We start from the raw sequence: 17,156 nt of genomic DNA on the forward strand, positions 1-17,156 counted from the left end.
AAAAAGTATGCTGGATGGTTTAGATGTAACTATTTACGTCGTTATAATAAAATACGCACCAGCTATTTAACCGAAAACTAGGACACAACTATACAGAGAGGATGAGGGAAGAAGATGAGGTGGGGTGGGGGAAAGAGTGAAGGAGGAACCATAACTGGAAGCTCATATACAATGTCTAAAATAGAAAAATCCAGAAAAGTAGTATAAGCATATTACTTAGAAATACAGAAATACAAATATCTGGGGAAAAAAAAAACTAAAAGAGTAAAAGTCCATACCTCCGAAGTGTTGGAATTAGTACTGTGGTAGGATGAGGTAGGGGAATGCTGGTTTTTATCAGCATTTGTGGTTTTATTTGATTTTTTAAACACAGTTCTCAAGGCCATTCCTAGATCCTCTAGGAGTTCTTGGTGCCTGGGTTAAGAACTCCAGCTATTAAATCCATTCTATGTTAAATCTTAGTTAAAAATCTCTCAGAATCTAATTTCTGATATTCTACTTATATCACCTTGGTTCTATACTTCTCAGCTTTTCCCTCTGTGTGTAATGGTTACTATGGAAACTGTTAAAAATAAATTTTATGTCATACAACACCCAACTAGGCTCTTGATGCAGATAGTGGGAGATAGACTTACAGGGTGTCAGCAAAGCTTGGCAAACTCCCTTCTGATTGGAATAAAAGACCATTATGGCATTTCACACTAGGATATATACAGTATAATCAGCTCACTCCTCATTTTTACATACTACATGGAGGAAAAATGAAAAGGAAGGTAGAATGTGTGTGTGTTTGGGGGTGGGGGAAATGGCATCAGGCTGTGTGGAAAATGAACATTACCAAAACCATTTCCTAAACGGTTTAGCCAGAGCTGCAGACATAAGAAGCTAAAGGAACTTTTAATACTAAATTGCCCTGAGGCTTCAGCTTTTTGATCAGGAAGTCAGTTATGAAGAAATGCTCTTTTAAAACTTGGGGTGGCAGGGGGAGTACCAGTCAGCAATAAACAGGAAGAAATGTGAAGAACCCCAAGATTATGCTGAGCGAAAGCAGCCAGACGCAGGAGTATACACGCTATGAGGTTCCGTAACAGGTAAAAATAACATGGTGATAGATGTCAAATCAGCATTTGTTTGGGGCAAGATGGGGTGGGGGGTACGGCCTATAAAGAAGCAGGAGAGAAGACTCTGGGGCAATGGAAACATATTCAAGGATACATACGTCTGACAAAACTCACTGAACTAAAAACAATGCATTTTATTGTACGTAAACGCTAGCTCAATAAATATGATTTTTGAAACAGGGAGGGGAGAAACAGGGCTATGTCCATCCATGAATAAATGCAGGTAAATGTAAGAAAGGTACCATATTCCACCTAAATGTTTATTTCTCAAAGGCCTGTTCTTTTAGAAACGTGGTGACAGCATTTTAATTCCATTCTAATTTAATCAGGAGAGTTAAGATTCAAAAATTCTGTTACTCTGTTTCTTCCTTAAATAAATCCATGAAGAGTCAAGCTTTTCAAATCATGACATCAAAACCCAAGTAAAGAAATCCTTCCTCAAACACAAGTTTCCTTTGCTTCCTCAGAACTCTAGTAACTTCATTTGCTCCAAATTACCTAAAACAAGAATTTCAGTTTCAATAAACAAGAACTAAATCACTTTAATTAGAGACTATTAGAAAAAGAGAAAATAAGGAACACAGGGCCCAAGAGGTCATTGTGAATGGATATGTGAGATGACACAGAAAGCAGAGAGAGAGAGATTTTTGCAACCCTGCCTTGAGAAAGATCAAGAGAGGAGGAAATGAACTGGGGCCTCTGAACAACACGTTGGGACATGTGACAGAGGAGGATGCTGATGGAGGCAGAGGGGAGGTGGTGGAGGCCCTAACTTTTAAGCCATAAAATCAGAAAAGCATTGAACTTGGATGGAGTATTAGGGGAGGAGGGGAATGCCTTTGAGCGTGCATGTTATCTGTAATAAAATACAACAAATGTGCAAGCACCTCATTGATACTGTAGACTAGAAATATCCTGTAAAGTTCCTCAGAAGCAAGGGATGGGAAATGAAAATTAATGAAACAATCAACGTTATTCTTACTTCTAAAAGTACAGAGTATCAAATTTTCTCTTATTTGTAGTAAAAACAAATCCACATGTAAGCATTTTCACGGGTATCCTCCTAACACATGTCCAAGCCACTTTTTCCCATAGTCTTAATGGAAAGTGCTTAGAACAAATGAACTTTAGAAACACTACTCAGTGCTCTGTTTAAAAGCCCTTTAGAACTAAAGATCATTTTTTAATTACCCTCAAACTTCTATTTCTCATGCTTTTTGCTCCTTAGTTTTTCAGCTTCCATTTTAAGGTCTTAAATTCTGAGAGGCTTCACTCAACCTTTTCCGAAGGCAATACTACGCTTTTGAGTTGCAGAGTCTGGATACAGAACACAAATACAGACACGGTTAAACTTAATGAAAAGACTGCCTTGTAGTTCTTGTGACCGCATTGATGATCCGGACCACTGCCTAGATTTTAAATGATGATATCTCATTCTTGCCCACAGTTTAGCATGTCCATTTCTAGGCTTTTTTCCCTTTCTCATACAAGCAGCTGGGATTTTATGTCTGGGCTTAAATAACTTCCTACCAAAACCATGTTGTCCTACTGTGACTTACTTTTTTATATCCATTAAGGTTATTCTTCATTCTAATTCCACCTCACAACATATACTTTCATATAAAAAGGTCACAAAATTATTTTAGTTAAATGTTAAGTAATGAATGTTACATTACTCAATGATCAAGCCCTAACAACTTCACTTTAACAATCACATATGGTTATTTCCAATTACAGGCAAGAAAAATGAGTTAAGAGCTCGATCAAGCACCAACAGAACAGCCGAAACTGGGGCGAAATGTAAAGTGTGTGTGCGCACATCAAAACAGAGACAAGTGTCTGTGTTTTCCCTTCAGTTTACGTGCTTCTATGATAAGCATTAGATGGATACTTAGTATCTTTAAAGAAATCTGGCATCATCTCATCTACTTAATACAGGATGGAAGAAACACTCAAATTCAAACACTAACAACAAGCATACGGCCCAAGTTCCCAACTCATATCCATTCATATTCATCTATTCTGGTGCTGCTATAACAGTCATTATGACAGACACTGGTAGAACCTATAAATTCTGAGGTTTTCTAATGCAGCAACATCTCATTTGTACTCAATAGTAATAAGACAGCCCAACTATTTTACTTATCCACATAAGTGACCTGATCAATCATACATGGTATTTTATTTGCACATTTAATCTCGAAAAAATTCTAAGTGGACTTGACTGATATAAAGAAGTTTGGAGCATCAAAGAAGAGTCAGATCTATCTGTCAGCTCATATTGTCCTCAAGGACAGAGATTCTACCAACAAGAATCCATAAATGAAAGAAATGCCACGATGGGAAATGTAAACAGTTCTGTGTTCTCAAGCTTTAAAAGGTAACAAAGCATGAACGTGAACATCTTCATCTGCCTTGGCCCCCACTAAAATCTCTTCTCAGTATAGCAGCTAGAGTGGCCCTTTTAACATGTTAGACACATCGTGCCGTTCTTGTGCTCAACACTTACAATGATTTCCACACACCCAGAGTTAAAATCAAAGTCCTTACAGCGATCAAGACCCCACGTGACCTGACCCACTCTGCCACACCTCACCCACCAGCACTCTCGTCTCCCTCTGCCACTCTCCCCACTTCTCACTGTGCTCCAGCTCCAACCTTGCTGCTCTCCCAAATTCCAATCATGTTCTTGCTTGAGGATCTTTCTGTACCTGCTATTCCTTCTTCCTGGGGTGCTTTTCCGGACTCTCCCTCACCTTCTTCTAGTGTTGGCTTGAATATAACCTCAGTGAAGCCTTCCCTGACCACTCTGTTCAAAACAGCAACTCCCTATTCTCCTTCCTTGCTTTTTTTTTAAATTTTATTTTAAGCACAGCATTTCTTACCATCTGTTATACCCTCTTACTAATTGATAGCCTGCCTTTCTTGACTAGAATGTAAACTCCACGAGGACAGGAATTTTTGTCTGTTTTACTCACTTCTATACCCCAGGACCTAGACCACTGCTCAGCACAAAACAAACACTTAATATAGAGACTAAATCAATGTTGCTAAATATCATCTATTTGTTTTCCTGTGTCTTCCCACTAGCATGTAAGCCCCATGAGGACAGGGATTGGTATTTTCCACTACATGGAAATCTAAAACATATTTCAGTATCGAAACCACCACCAGCACATAGCTGGCACTCAACAAATATTTATTGAGTGAATCCTCGTTCCATTCTTTTGGCAGAGAGCAGAAAGAAAATGTCAACTCAGATTCACACATTCTCAACATCTTGCTTGGCTCTGAAATAATGTAAACCAATGATTACTGAATCATCCCCATTTTTACTTTAAAAATATACATACCTTTATTCTGTATACAATCTAAAGTGCAATTAAAAACCAAAACTGACAGGCAAAGATTAGTGAGGAAACATCAGTGTTTCCTTGGTGATGAGAAACAGACTTTCACAGTACAAAACTGTCAAATTATACAATAAAAACAAATTCCCTTTCATTTTTCCCCAAAATTGTCTTCTCCCATGTATCAACTATCAAAGGCTTTCTTGAAAAGACATTTAGCCCTTTATTTTTCTCTTGCCAATACTGAGGCTAGTTCATAATACTGAGTTATGTGACATTTACTTTCTTGACAACTGTCTGATATAGTAAAAAACAATTTTCTGTTGTTTCCTTTTGCTCAGAACTCCAGCATACTTGAAAATGAGGAGGACAGTGAAAAGACTGGCTACTAAAACAAATGTGAAATAATCAAGATGAGACTCTCCTTTTCAGTACCAGCAAACACTCTTTGTTTGGGCAAAGATACTACTGACTCAGAGTGATAGGGAGTCAAGGCAGAGACCACAGCAGTGCCTCCCTTGAGATTAGGACAAAGTCCTTCCAGTCAAGCACACTCATCAGAAAACACCAACACCAAGAGGTCCTTCACTCTTACTGTGATTACCCGAGGCAAAGCCAGAAGGTCAGCAGCTTTACAGATTCACTTTCTGACCCCTCTTGAGCTTAGTATATTGGGTCAAAATGGACTACAGTTCACTTTAAATCTAGAGCTACTGATCTATAGCTTTACCTAGTTTCACCGATAAATCCACAGGATGAGCTCACCACTTATAAAGGCTAAGAATTATAGAATTCCTTTTGAAAATGCCCAGTTAATTTTAAAATGTAAAGCAGTCACCACATTGCTTCAAAAAAGGTTAAGAACCTACTGATTGTGGAACTGTACTCTTCAAGGCTGAAACTCACATATAACAGCATTCTTAGAAGAATCATTTAGGTACCTATTACCAAATCATAAGGTCTAGAAGGCAGGGAAGAAAACATGTGAGGAGACCATAGGCACAGCCACCACTGGGCAGGTACATCCAGAGAATTCCCGAACCAATCAAATAGCACAGGGCAGCGCACTTCAAATGGTCTATGCAGCCCTCTGGCCACAGAGGTGCTTGAAGGTCAGCTGCTGAGCGCTAAGGAGGGGAGCCAGCATGAGGCTCTGCATCTCTCAGCCCAATAGCAAACAAGAGGCAACTGGTATGTTGGGGTTCTGCAAAATATCTCATGTACAAAGAAATGGGGGACTACTGCTTAAAAGATGTCTGAAAACCAGCATCAAGGACCTCAGAGCAGGGAGACCAGAGTTCAAATCCTAAATTTGTTGAGTGGGGAACAGACACAATTCTGCCTGGCAAGGAATCAGTGCTCAGTAAGTGGGACCAATTGTTATTTATCAGAGAGCAGTAACACAAGGTATTAAAGGAGTGACCCTCAAAATAAATAGCCAAGAACCACATAACTATGATGTGACAGTGTATAACCTTTACTTGATCCGTTCATCCCTTGGCCAAATATAAAAAATACCCCTTATGAACCCACTTTATCCTTTAAGAACTAAAGATGTGGCACCCAGGAACCAAAAGTTTTTCAAAGACCAACCACAGAAGGAAGTGGGGAGGGAGGGAGGGAAGGAAGGAAAGAAGAAAGGAACCAATTTCTGCCTTACAGACCAGAAATAGAGACACAGATGTAGAGAACAAATGTATGGACACCAAGGTGGGAAAGCGGGGTGGGTAGGTAGTGGTGGGATGAATTGGGAGATTGGGATTGACATATATACACCCATACGTATAAAATAGATAACTAATAAGAACCTGCTGTATAGCGCAAGGAACTCTACTTCACTTCGCTGTACAGTAGAAACTAAAACAACATTGTAAAACAACTATACCCCAATAAAAAAAAAACAAAGAAGAAAGGAACCAAGAAGAGGGAAGGAGAGGAAGAGAGAAAGAAAAAGAGTGAAAGAAAAACAGCTCCAAAATATGAAAGACAATTACAAAATAAAAATTAATGCATGCTTGTCACTACTAAAGAATCATGTTCAAGAACTTCAGTATTCATAAGTATTTACATTTAATAATTTGTGAGTTAGATTTTCTTCTCAAAAATCACCAAGAATGTACAATGACTGCAGAGAAATCACAACCAACTTCAAATGGGGTGACATACTCAACACCAAAAATTTTTTTTTTATTTTCAACTGCTACAGCAATACACACACACAATGTGTGACATGAGCACAATAAATACATTTAATACATTATAACGAGAGCCTCTAACAATAAAAGGCCCTAGAGTCTTAAAACAGCTCCCCTTTTAGGCTTCCTCAAGTTGAGGCCATCTCCTCTGAGCCATTTCACACTGCAATGAAAAGTAATGGCAGAGGGACTTCCCTGGTAGAGCAGCGGTTAAGAATCCACCTGCCGGGCTTCCCTGGTGGCGCAGTGGTTGAGAGTCTGCCTGCCGATGCAGGGGACACGGGTTCATGCCCCAGTCCGGGAAGATCCCACATGCCGCGGAGCGGCTGGGCCCGTGAGCCATGGCCGCTGAGCCTGCGCGTCCGGAGCCTGTGCTCCACAACGGGAGAGGCCACAACAGTGAGAGGCCCGCGTACCACAAAAAAAAAAAAAAGAATCCACCTGCCAACGCAGGGGACGTGGGTTCTATCCCTGGTCTGGGAAGATCCCACATGCCACAGAGCAACTAAGCCTCTGTGCCAAAACTACTGAACCAGCACTCTAGACCCCACGAGCCACAACTACTGAGCCCGTGTGCCACAACTACTGAGCCCACACACCTAGTCCGTGCTCTGCAACAAGAAAAGCCACCGCAATGAGAAGCCCGCGTACCACCACAAAGAGTAGGCCCCACTGACTGCAACTAGAGAAAGCCTGCACACAGCAAGGAAGACCCAACGCAGCCAAAATAAATAAATAAATAAATTTATTTTTAAAAAAAGAAAAGTAATGGCAGAAGCCAAGGATCAGACTTAAGGGAGAAAAGAAGCAAGTCCAGATGCCCTCTGTGATCCTCTGCATTCTGGCATTTTCCAGAAACCTGCAAAACTCCTGCAAAGCATCAGTATGAATCACTCGTTAAGGCTGTTACCACTACCAGGGCACCTCCAAGCTATAACACCTAGACTAATGGTAGATGCAACAATCACCAGATATTAGAAGGATGGAGGCTTACCTGCTTTATTTTGTTTCGGGAGTTGGTGATGCGCTCTGTGATGCTCTGGTACGTGCGAATGGCTGTCGTCAATTCTGTGTAGTGCTGCACAATCAATTCATCCAGGTCACGATCACACTTCTCATAGGCTTCTTCAAGACGCCCCTTCTCATTTTCTCTGTCTTCAACATCATCACTGGTAGACAGGGTCCTGGTGAAGACAGAATATATCAAGCTGAGGCAAACTTAAAACCCAAAAGTAGACGAAGGATGAGTTAGTCAATGAGAGCACATTCACCTCACTAACTAGGAAATGAAACAAGTTACTAAGAGAAAATATGAAACCGCCTGCACAGTAAAATCCAGCAGCCTATCTAAATGGATTTATTGGTTGCCAATCCAAGGAGTCTTTCTCTTCACTTTTCCCCTTGGCATAATCAGGTAACAGGCAGCATGAGCTCTGCAAGAACCTGGGTAGGTCTTGATTTGTTGGAGTGAATTCAAGTACTTGCATTCCCCTTACCAGTGACAAGTCTGGCCAATGAGACCTAAGGACTTCTAGGAGTAGTTTTCTTTTTCTTTTTATAAAATGATATTTATTTATTTATTTATTTTATTTATTTTTGGCTACTTTGGGTCTTTGTTGCAGCAAACAAGCTTTCTCTAGTTGCGGCAAGTGGGGGCTACTCTTCGTTGCAGAGCATGGGCTCTAGGCGTGCAGGCTCAGTAGTTGTGGCTCACGGGCTCAGTAGTTGTGGCTCACGGGCTCAGTAGTTGTGGCTCGCGGGCTCAGTAGTTGTGGCTCATGGGCTCTATCTAGAGCGCAGGCTCAGTAGTTGTGGCACACAGGCCCAGGTGCTCCACGGCATGTGGGATCTTCCCGGAGCAGGGCTCGAACCTGTGTTCCCTGCATTGGCAGGCGATTCTTAACCACTGTGCCACCAGGGAAGCCCCTAGGAGTAGTTTTCTTGCAAGAAGGTTAACAGGAAGCAGGTCCCTTTTCCCAACACCGGGTACTGTTATACAAAACTAAGATAATCATACATTAGCCATACTATAATCCTGGAAGGGGAAGCCAAGAGAAATGCCAAGCTACTGCCATTACATCATTGGGCCACTAGAGCAGCCAACCCACAGCTGCCTTACCGAGGAACTCCCTGTTAGGGGAGATAATAAATATCCATTGTTTAAGTCACTTTCGCTTGGTCTTCTTTTTTTTTTTTTTTTTTTAAACATCTTTATTGGAGTGTAATTGCTTTACGGTCTTCTTTTATACATAGCCCAAAGCACTATAAAATTGCTTCTACACTGAGGAACCGCCTTCCAAATAGTTCATTCAAATGACATGAATTTAGTACAGAGCCCCCCAGCGGCCTGGAAATAAGGTCACAGTCATTCTAAAACCCACTACAACAGACGGCAATATCAGCTATGCTACGAGGCAGTTCCTGCATTTACTGTTCTTCCAACAGCACTAACAAGATTGATACGAATCAACAATAAGCAGGGAATGAGACAGATACACTTATTAAAAATCTTTCAATAACTCAGTTTGATACATGAACCACAGATCTTGTTTCCTCTTTTATCCTTCTTGGATAATTTTTTTTTTAATTTAGTGTTATAATCAGTAACAAAGAAACCTTTTTCTCTTATCTGTTGGCTGCAGTAATTTAGTTTCATTAAATTCCCTCAGATTTGTCAGCTATACATTCAGCATACTTTATTTCATTTATCTTTTTTAATTTAGGGAGGGGGTAGTTTAGGCTCTCAATGATGGATGCAATCAATTATAAGTCCATCATTAGAACTGCTTTCAGAGATGGTCTGTCAGCGAATCAGTCACATAACCCCTTCCAGATTTTTGCAAGCAAAACACTGTACAACAGTCTTCTCCAAAATGTCACTTAGAGTGAAAGATCTTAATTCATGAGTCACATAATATATAAAACTTATCTTCCAATTTAGAGGGCGATTCAGCAGGCCAGTCTCTGACTTCAATCTGACCTCAAAAAAGAAGTTTGCAAGTGTGTTAGAGATGTCAAGAGATGGGGCCCAGCATGAAATGGGGAGCAGGAGGGATAGAAATGGAAGGAAGGAAAAGGTGAAGCCTGTGAGGGCTACAGGATACGCTCCAGGCAACACACTGGGAACCCCAAGACTTGAAGGAAGGCCTTTACCACGCCAGATCCTGTGTCCTCCTCTGTCAACTGCTAAGCCTACACCAGACTACCTCCAAGCTTACTTTCAGGTAGAAAATACCACACAAGCATTTGACTAATAAAGTAAGTCAGAGTAGAGAACTTAGGGGGAATTTGGCTTCAAAGAGAGAGCTACCAATACTACTTGCAGTATTTGGCTACAGGGTGGCTAAGCATATCACCCTGTTGTTTCTGTGATATATAACTTTGCTCTTTAAATCTGAAACCTTCCAGGCTGTTAATCTAAAGTAAAGCACAGTCAGAAAATGCCTTCAATTTATCAAGTGTCCCAAAGGGAAGAGTTCCCAGATATTGAACTATTATTCCCCTCTTTCACAGCCAATGGCCACAGACTTTTCAAAGCTACAGTGGATCAGTTTGCCATCTTTATGATGTTTTGCATGATTTCCTCCCCACCACCGTTTGTGGGAGGAAACATGCCAAGCATTTCACATTGTTTACATTAACTAGTAGAATTACCATCAAGGAAGATGTCAGGCTGAGAGAGAGGACACCTTCTCGGGCATCAGTGGTCCCTGTAACACATTACCATGGCATTAGAAATGACTTAGAAAACACAAAGGGTTACTAAAATGAAGATGAGAAAGATGGGCCTATAGGGGGTTTTAGCTCCTATTTTCATTTTCAGAGAAAATATTTATATAAGGAAATAGCCTGTGCCATGTTTGCCCCACATCTGAAATTCATCCTCTTGATGTAAACTGGGCTGAATGACATTTTGCCTTTAGTCAAATATACTTACATAGGAGAACTCTGAGAGGACAAAACCATTAAAGTTTTTTTTTTTTAATTAGAGAAAAGGAAGGCAGCGATAATAGCCACTAATATCTAGAGGCTGCACATTTTATAGAAAGTATGTTTAATCCTCAGAACAGCCCACTGGAGTGGGTCCTGTGGTTATCCTGCCTCTCCCTTTTTTTTTTTTTATAAATTTATTTATTTTTGGCCGTGTTGGGTTTTCGTTGCTGCACGCGGCTTTCTCTAGTTGTGGCGAGAGGGGGCTACTCTTTGTTGCAGTGTGCAGCTTCTCATTGCTGTGGCTCCTCTTGCTGCAGAGCATAGGCTCTAGGCGCTCGGGCTTCAGTAGTTGTGGCATGCGGGCTCAGCAGTTGTGGCTCGATGGCTCTAGAGCTCAGGCTCAGTAGTTGTGGCACACGGGCTTAGTTGCTCCACGGCATGTGGGATCTTCCCAGATCAGGGCTCGAACCCGTGTCCCCTGCATTGGCAGGCAGATTCTTAACCACTGCACCACCAGAGAAGTCCCCTCCCTCTCCCTTTTTATAGGAGAGGCATGAGATTGGACCTCCCACTTCACTCCTCCATACTGTCAAGAAATGCAAAGTCTGAGACTTTATCCTACTTAGAAGCTAACAAGTTAGCCCACCACAGTTTCACGGATGCTAGGGGAAGTCACAAAACTCCCGGGTGGGTCAGAAGCTCAGGACTTTATTAGTCATAGCACAGCAAGTAACACGAGCATCAGCATATTTGTAGCAGGCCCCCTGCCCCCAAGTCCCATGGGCGTTGGAAGGATGGGCCCAAATGGATGCCTACACATGCTGAGTTGCTGGAGAGGAACCCTGAGCTTAAACATGCCTGCTTAAAGGCAGTAAACATGCCTGCCCTTTGCTCTGGAAAGGTTTTCTCTATTTTCCAAACATGTCAAACAAACATCCTTGACAGTCTAAAACAAAGGGCACCCGTACTTTGCTCACAAGAACTTCAGAAACACAAACTTCCCAAGGAGAATCGTCTCCCAACAAAAATGAAATCTAATTCATTGGGTTCCTCCGGGGACTGCATGGTGTCAAGCAATAGTAGACCATAAATGAAGATTCATTTCCAACCTGTTTTCTTTTCTGCAAAGTGAGACCAGAAATACAATGCCTCCCACAATAAATATCTGCACAATGAATGAATGATAGACCATAAAAGCAGACTGACTCTAGGGAGAAAGTTCCCACACATGCTACCAAAACGCAGCAAAATTCAGTGTAGGATTATCCTACTTTAAGCAAGTCACTTGACCTGAACTGACAGCAGGGTAGAAGAGAACGTCTGTCGTCTAGCTCACCCCGCCAGCCAGGTCAGGAACTTCTCCTCGGCCTTCTAAGCCTCTGTGCAAGGGAAACCTCACTGGCCCACAAAGCCATTCACTGCAATTTTGAACTGCTCTACTTGTTACAAGGTCTTTCATTAACATAAAGCAAAATCAGCCTCTTTGTAATTTCTACCCATTGATCCTAGTTCCACCTTTTTCAGCAACATAAAATAAGTCTATTCCCTCTTTCATAAAGTCTCTCTTTAAATGGTAAAGGACTCTCAATAGTTTTTTTCTCACCTTCAGCACCTCCAATTTCTTCATCTGTTTCTCCCACAACATGGCAGCCCACCAGCCTTGTTACTTTCTTCTGAAGTTCCCTTGAAAATGGGTAACACTCACATAGGACTTACTACATTAATCTAAGTGGTTTATATATAATAATTTATTCCAGACAACACCTGTGGAGTAGATGCCATTGTCCCCCCTCTTCTTACAAATGAAGACTGAGTTGTGCGTTTGAAGCACAGAACTTTTAAGTAACAGAGCCAGGCCTCAGACCTGGAGAGTCTGGTTCTTAAAAGGTTCCCTATCCTGCCTCAAGATGTGGTACTCAGAACTGACACAACATACTTCTAATAGGGTGTGACCATCCAGACAGAAAGAGGTTTTATATCCCATAATATAGGCACTCTATTTCTAATCATGTAACCTAAAACTACACAGTATTCTTTTGTAAATGTTGAGTCCAAAAATGATCCAAGATCCCTTTGACAGACAATCTAGCTCTCACTCACCCTCTACTTGGGAGATTTTAAAACTAAATGCACAAATTTACATGCATTCCTGTGTCCCACATTTTGGGAAAAGAAGGTCAAAAGTGAGGCACAGGATATAAGTTACTGAATGTCTATTATACACCAAACAATGCATGAGTTATTTTGTACACATAATTTAAGGTGACTCTCAAAATGGTCTGGTGAGATAGTATCACCACCTTTTTACAGATCAAGATTCAAAGGAACAGTGAGGTAAAGTTGCACACAGCTAACATCAAAAATGAAATTAAAGCTGAGTATACTTGACGCCAAAACCCATGCCCTTTCCACTATACATGCTGTGAAACCGCCTTTCCCGCCTTCAGCTCCTGAGCTGCAGGACTGCAGCCTAATCAAGCTACAGCCCACATGTCAAGAGAGGAGTGAACAGCTAGAGATGTCAACAGAGCACCTGGCGGCTTCTTCAGTAGTAACAGTCTTGAATCTGGACAAGAAGGTTTAAAAAGCATGAGCTAAAAGAAGACATGGAGCAGAGGAGAAACTATTTGAAGTTGCCATCCCAAGATGCCTTCAAGTTACTGAACCATTCTTTAGAGCTTTCCACTCCTATCTCAAAATCATTATGCTTTACAAACTATTGCCAAGTTCATGGATGCACATAAAAGCGTAGATTCCAGTTAAGCTGGACACAGACGTCTCTGGATCACTAAGAATTTTTCACTAACACAGCTCTGGCATTTGCATGATGAATGACATCACTAACCATGACTAATTAATCCCAGGAAGGAATTTATTTACCCAGTGGACTAAAAGGACCACGGTACCCATGCTACGCTATTGTTAACAACACCTTGTAGGAACACGTCCGTTAAATGGTTCTAGTGAATTTACAACCACCAGCTCCAAGAAAGCCCTATAAACAAGCATAAAAACCCAGGGGAAATACCTGCAGGTCTAAACTGAAATTTGTCAGTTTCCTTTTTGACACCAGCTTCTGTATTTCAGTGTAGCCGGTCAAGTGTTTTGAAAGGAAAATAACTAGTCACTGTTAACTGGCTCCTTCTATGGAACAATTTTGCTTTCACTTTGGACTTAATAGAGTAATGGAGTCCAGACAGGAGAAAGTACACAAAAGTCGATATTACTCTTTAAAAAAGACAAAAGCAAGATCAAATAAAAGAAAAAGCACACCTATGAAAACAGGGTTAGTCCCCCAAAGGTAACCTATCACTCAAGAGAAACAATAACCTCCAGTCAAAGGCAGAATACGATGAAAAAAACAAATCTAGAATACTACCATTAGGAATACAGCAGAAGTGTCTTGCTTCTGACCAAATAATGTCAAACATGAGGCGTCTGCAAGTTTCAAGCTCTTTGACCTTGGGCAAGTCACTTAACATGTCTGGGCCTGTTTCTTTCCTTGTCAAACAGACAAGGTAAGAGAACCTGCCTCACCAGGTTATCGTGAGGATTGGAGAAGTGTGTGAATGTGCTCTGTAAGATATAAGATGCCCTCAATGCGGGGCTGACACGTTATTAGGAACAAAATCAATCATTTGTGAATCACAACATTGTTAGCCCAAGTCCCCTAAAGCCTCCCCCAGTGGAAAATTCCTGAGGATGTTTATGAACTGAGATCAGACCTTTTCTCTATATTCTTATGGTGCCTGGTACATTAAGAGCTTAGATAAAGCTAAATAATGAGCAGCAGCAAGATGCAGGACCTGAAGAGGTCATGGAGGGCAGTCACCTGCCTTAAGGAACAACTGCAACTAGACTATCTCACACAAATAAATGTCAGTTCAAAAATCTATAGGAAAGGACAAGCAATAGCTACATTGACCCTCTTTCGTCCATTTAGTCATTGAACAAATAGTTACGACACACCTACAACTTAGCAGGCATAGCTGTAAGTGGCTAGAGACACAGCTGTGAATATAAACCAATCCCTCCCTCATGAAGCTCACACCCTGGTCTAGTGGGGGAAGCAGGCATACAACACATGGAGGCCGGGAGAGTGAGGGAGCAGCTATGGAAAAACGAAGGCAGGGTAGGGGGAAGGGAGACTCTTTTACACAAGAAGGCCAGGAATGGTTTCTCAGATCAAGATGCCATTTGAACAGAGCTTTCTAGAAAGCCGGAGAGAGCAGGAGGGGTGCGGCTGGCACTACCCGGGTAAACTGATCCCAGAGACAAGAGAAGACACACAGGCCCTGAAGTAGGACATGTCTGGCCTGTTCAAGGAAAAAGGAATGGTCAAGAAGTCAATGTGGCTTTAGAGAAGGGAGGACGGATGACAATGATAGGAGACGAGGTCAGAGAGGAAGCCGGGAGCCACATCAGGACAGCTTTGCGGGCTTCTACTCTAAAAGTGTTCTCTGAAGTCACCTGGGAGTTAGCACCAAAGAAAAGAATAACAGCTTTCAACCAACAGTTAATGGCGAATAATGAGTAACAATATTTACTTTCAAGTTTCATTTCAATTCTATCCCAGTTCTTTCCAAAAAAGATCTGAGATGGTTTGTATATACAAGAATGTGGACAATACAAATAAGAGGAACTAGTTGAAGACAAGCAGGACAACAATGCCATATAAATGTAAAACACAGGTACACAGGTCATACGGACAAACGTAGCATGTATGAAATGAGCCCCCAATTTAACTTTGGGGTTCCTAGTAGCCGATGCAAAAAGAGAACCCTAGCCAATTATATATAATTCCCATTCTCAAAAAGACAGATTCCAGTTGCTCTAAGCAAGCAAACTTTAAACTAATACTAAATTCTAAAAACAAAAAAAAAACTTTCACTTAAAACAAGAAGACATGGACTTCCCTGGTGGCACAGCAGTTAAGAATCCACCTGCCAATGCAGGGGACACAGGTTCAAGCCCTGGTCCGGGAAGATCCCACATGCCACGGAGCAACTAAGCCCGTGCACCACAACTACTGAGCCTACGCTCTAGAGCCTGAGAGCCACAACTACTGAAGCCCTCGTGCCACAACTACTGAGGCCTGTGTGCCTAGAGCCTGCACTCCACAATAAGAAGCCACCACAGTGAGAAGCCCACACACCACAACGAAGAGTAGCCCCCACATGCAGCAACTAGAGAAAGCCTGCGTGCAGCAACGAAGACCCAACACAACCCAAAATAAAAAAAAAAAAATTTTAAATAAAAATAAAACAAGACATTACACAATATAGTGACCAATGTCCTCAACAACCTTCTAAAAACAAAGTAATGAATTTTACACGGCCATTTCTTATAAGTCCCTTCAAGAATGTAACATTAAAACACAACTCGGACCTAAGAGATTTTCAAAGACTCTGAATATAGTCCAAAGTATTAAGCTTTCCAATGATTTTAATCTAAGAATAGAATTTAGGAATTTAAAGGACTAAACGGAACAAATCATGTTTCATTAACTTCCTCCTCTGAGCAAGCCTTTTGATAGTTCAAGCTGACCAGACAGAAATTCTCTGAAGAGCGTCCACAGTACAAGTATTCGGTATTGGAGGGCTAATAGAGGACTGTTAAACATTGTAAGACAGAAAAGCATGTAGTAAGACTGACAACAAGTGTGAAAAATTAGCCTGACCAGGGCTCTTGCCTGAGCCTCAAGATTGCCAGGCTGTCACTCTGGAAGCATTTTAGGGTATTTCAACAAGTAAGAGTGCCCAGAGTACCATATGTTATGGACTGAATTGTGACACACACACCACCTACCACCACAAAATTCATATGTTGAATCCCTAATCCCCAACGTGACTGTATTTGGAGGCAGGGCCTAGAAGAGAGGTAATAAAGATTAAGTGAGGGGCTTCCCTGGTGGCGCAGTGGTTGAGAGTCCGCCTGCCGATGCAGGGGACACGGATTCGTGCCCTGGTCCGGGAAGATGCCACGTGCTGCGGAGCGGCTGGGCCCGTGAGCCATGGCCGCTGAGCCTGCGCATCCGGAGCCTGTGCTCCGCAACGGGAGACGCCACAACAGTGAGAGGCCCGTGTAGCGCAAAAAAAAAAAAAAATTAAGTGAGGTCATACAGGCAGGGCGTTAATGCGATGGAACTGGTGTCCTTCTAAAAAGAGGAAGAGACACGAGAGCCCTCTCCCTCCCCACACACTCAGAGGAAGGGCCATCTGAGGACACACGAGAAGATGGCCATCTACCAGCCAAGAAGAGAGGCCTCACCAGACACCAACCCTGATGGTACAAGACCGTGATCTTAGACTTCTAGCCTCCAAAACTGTGAGAAAATTTGTTGTTTAAGTCACCCAGTCTATGGTATTTTGTTATGGCAGCCTGAGCAGACTAATACACCACCCTATAAAACACAGGAGGTGTTATTCTGGTTGGGTAAAATCTCAAGGCAGATGTTACCAGTAATCCCCCCCTTAACCTCAGCAACACAGATTCTTCCCCAAGAAGAGTTACCTGCCTGATAGAGTCTCAGATAACTAATTAACCTGCTATAAGAA

At 41.8% G+C, this 17,156-nt stretch overlaps 1 protein-coding gene across 1 annotated transcript in view; it reads right to left on the reverse strand.

Moving 5' to 3' along the window:
• Window positions 1-17,156, reverse strand: part of EXOC4 (exocyst complex component 4) — an 810,848-nt gene that overhangs the window by 782,641 nt on the left and 11,051 nt on the right. Inside the window, exon 2 of the mRNA XM_082661558.1 lies at window positions 7,661-7,850. Coding sequence (XP_082517684.1) covers window positions 7,661-7,850 — 190 coding nt within the window. The remainder of the gene's footprint in view (window positions 1-7,660; window positions 7,851-17,156) is intronic.

This window comes from Grampus griseus (assembly GCF_964374135.1).
Source record: "Grampus griseus genome assembly, chromosome: 9".
Lineage (NCBI taxonomy): Eukaryota > Metazoa > Chordata > Mammalia > Artiodactyla > Delphinidae > Grampus > Grampus griseus.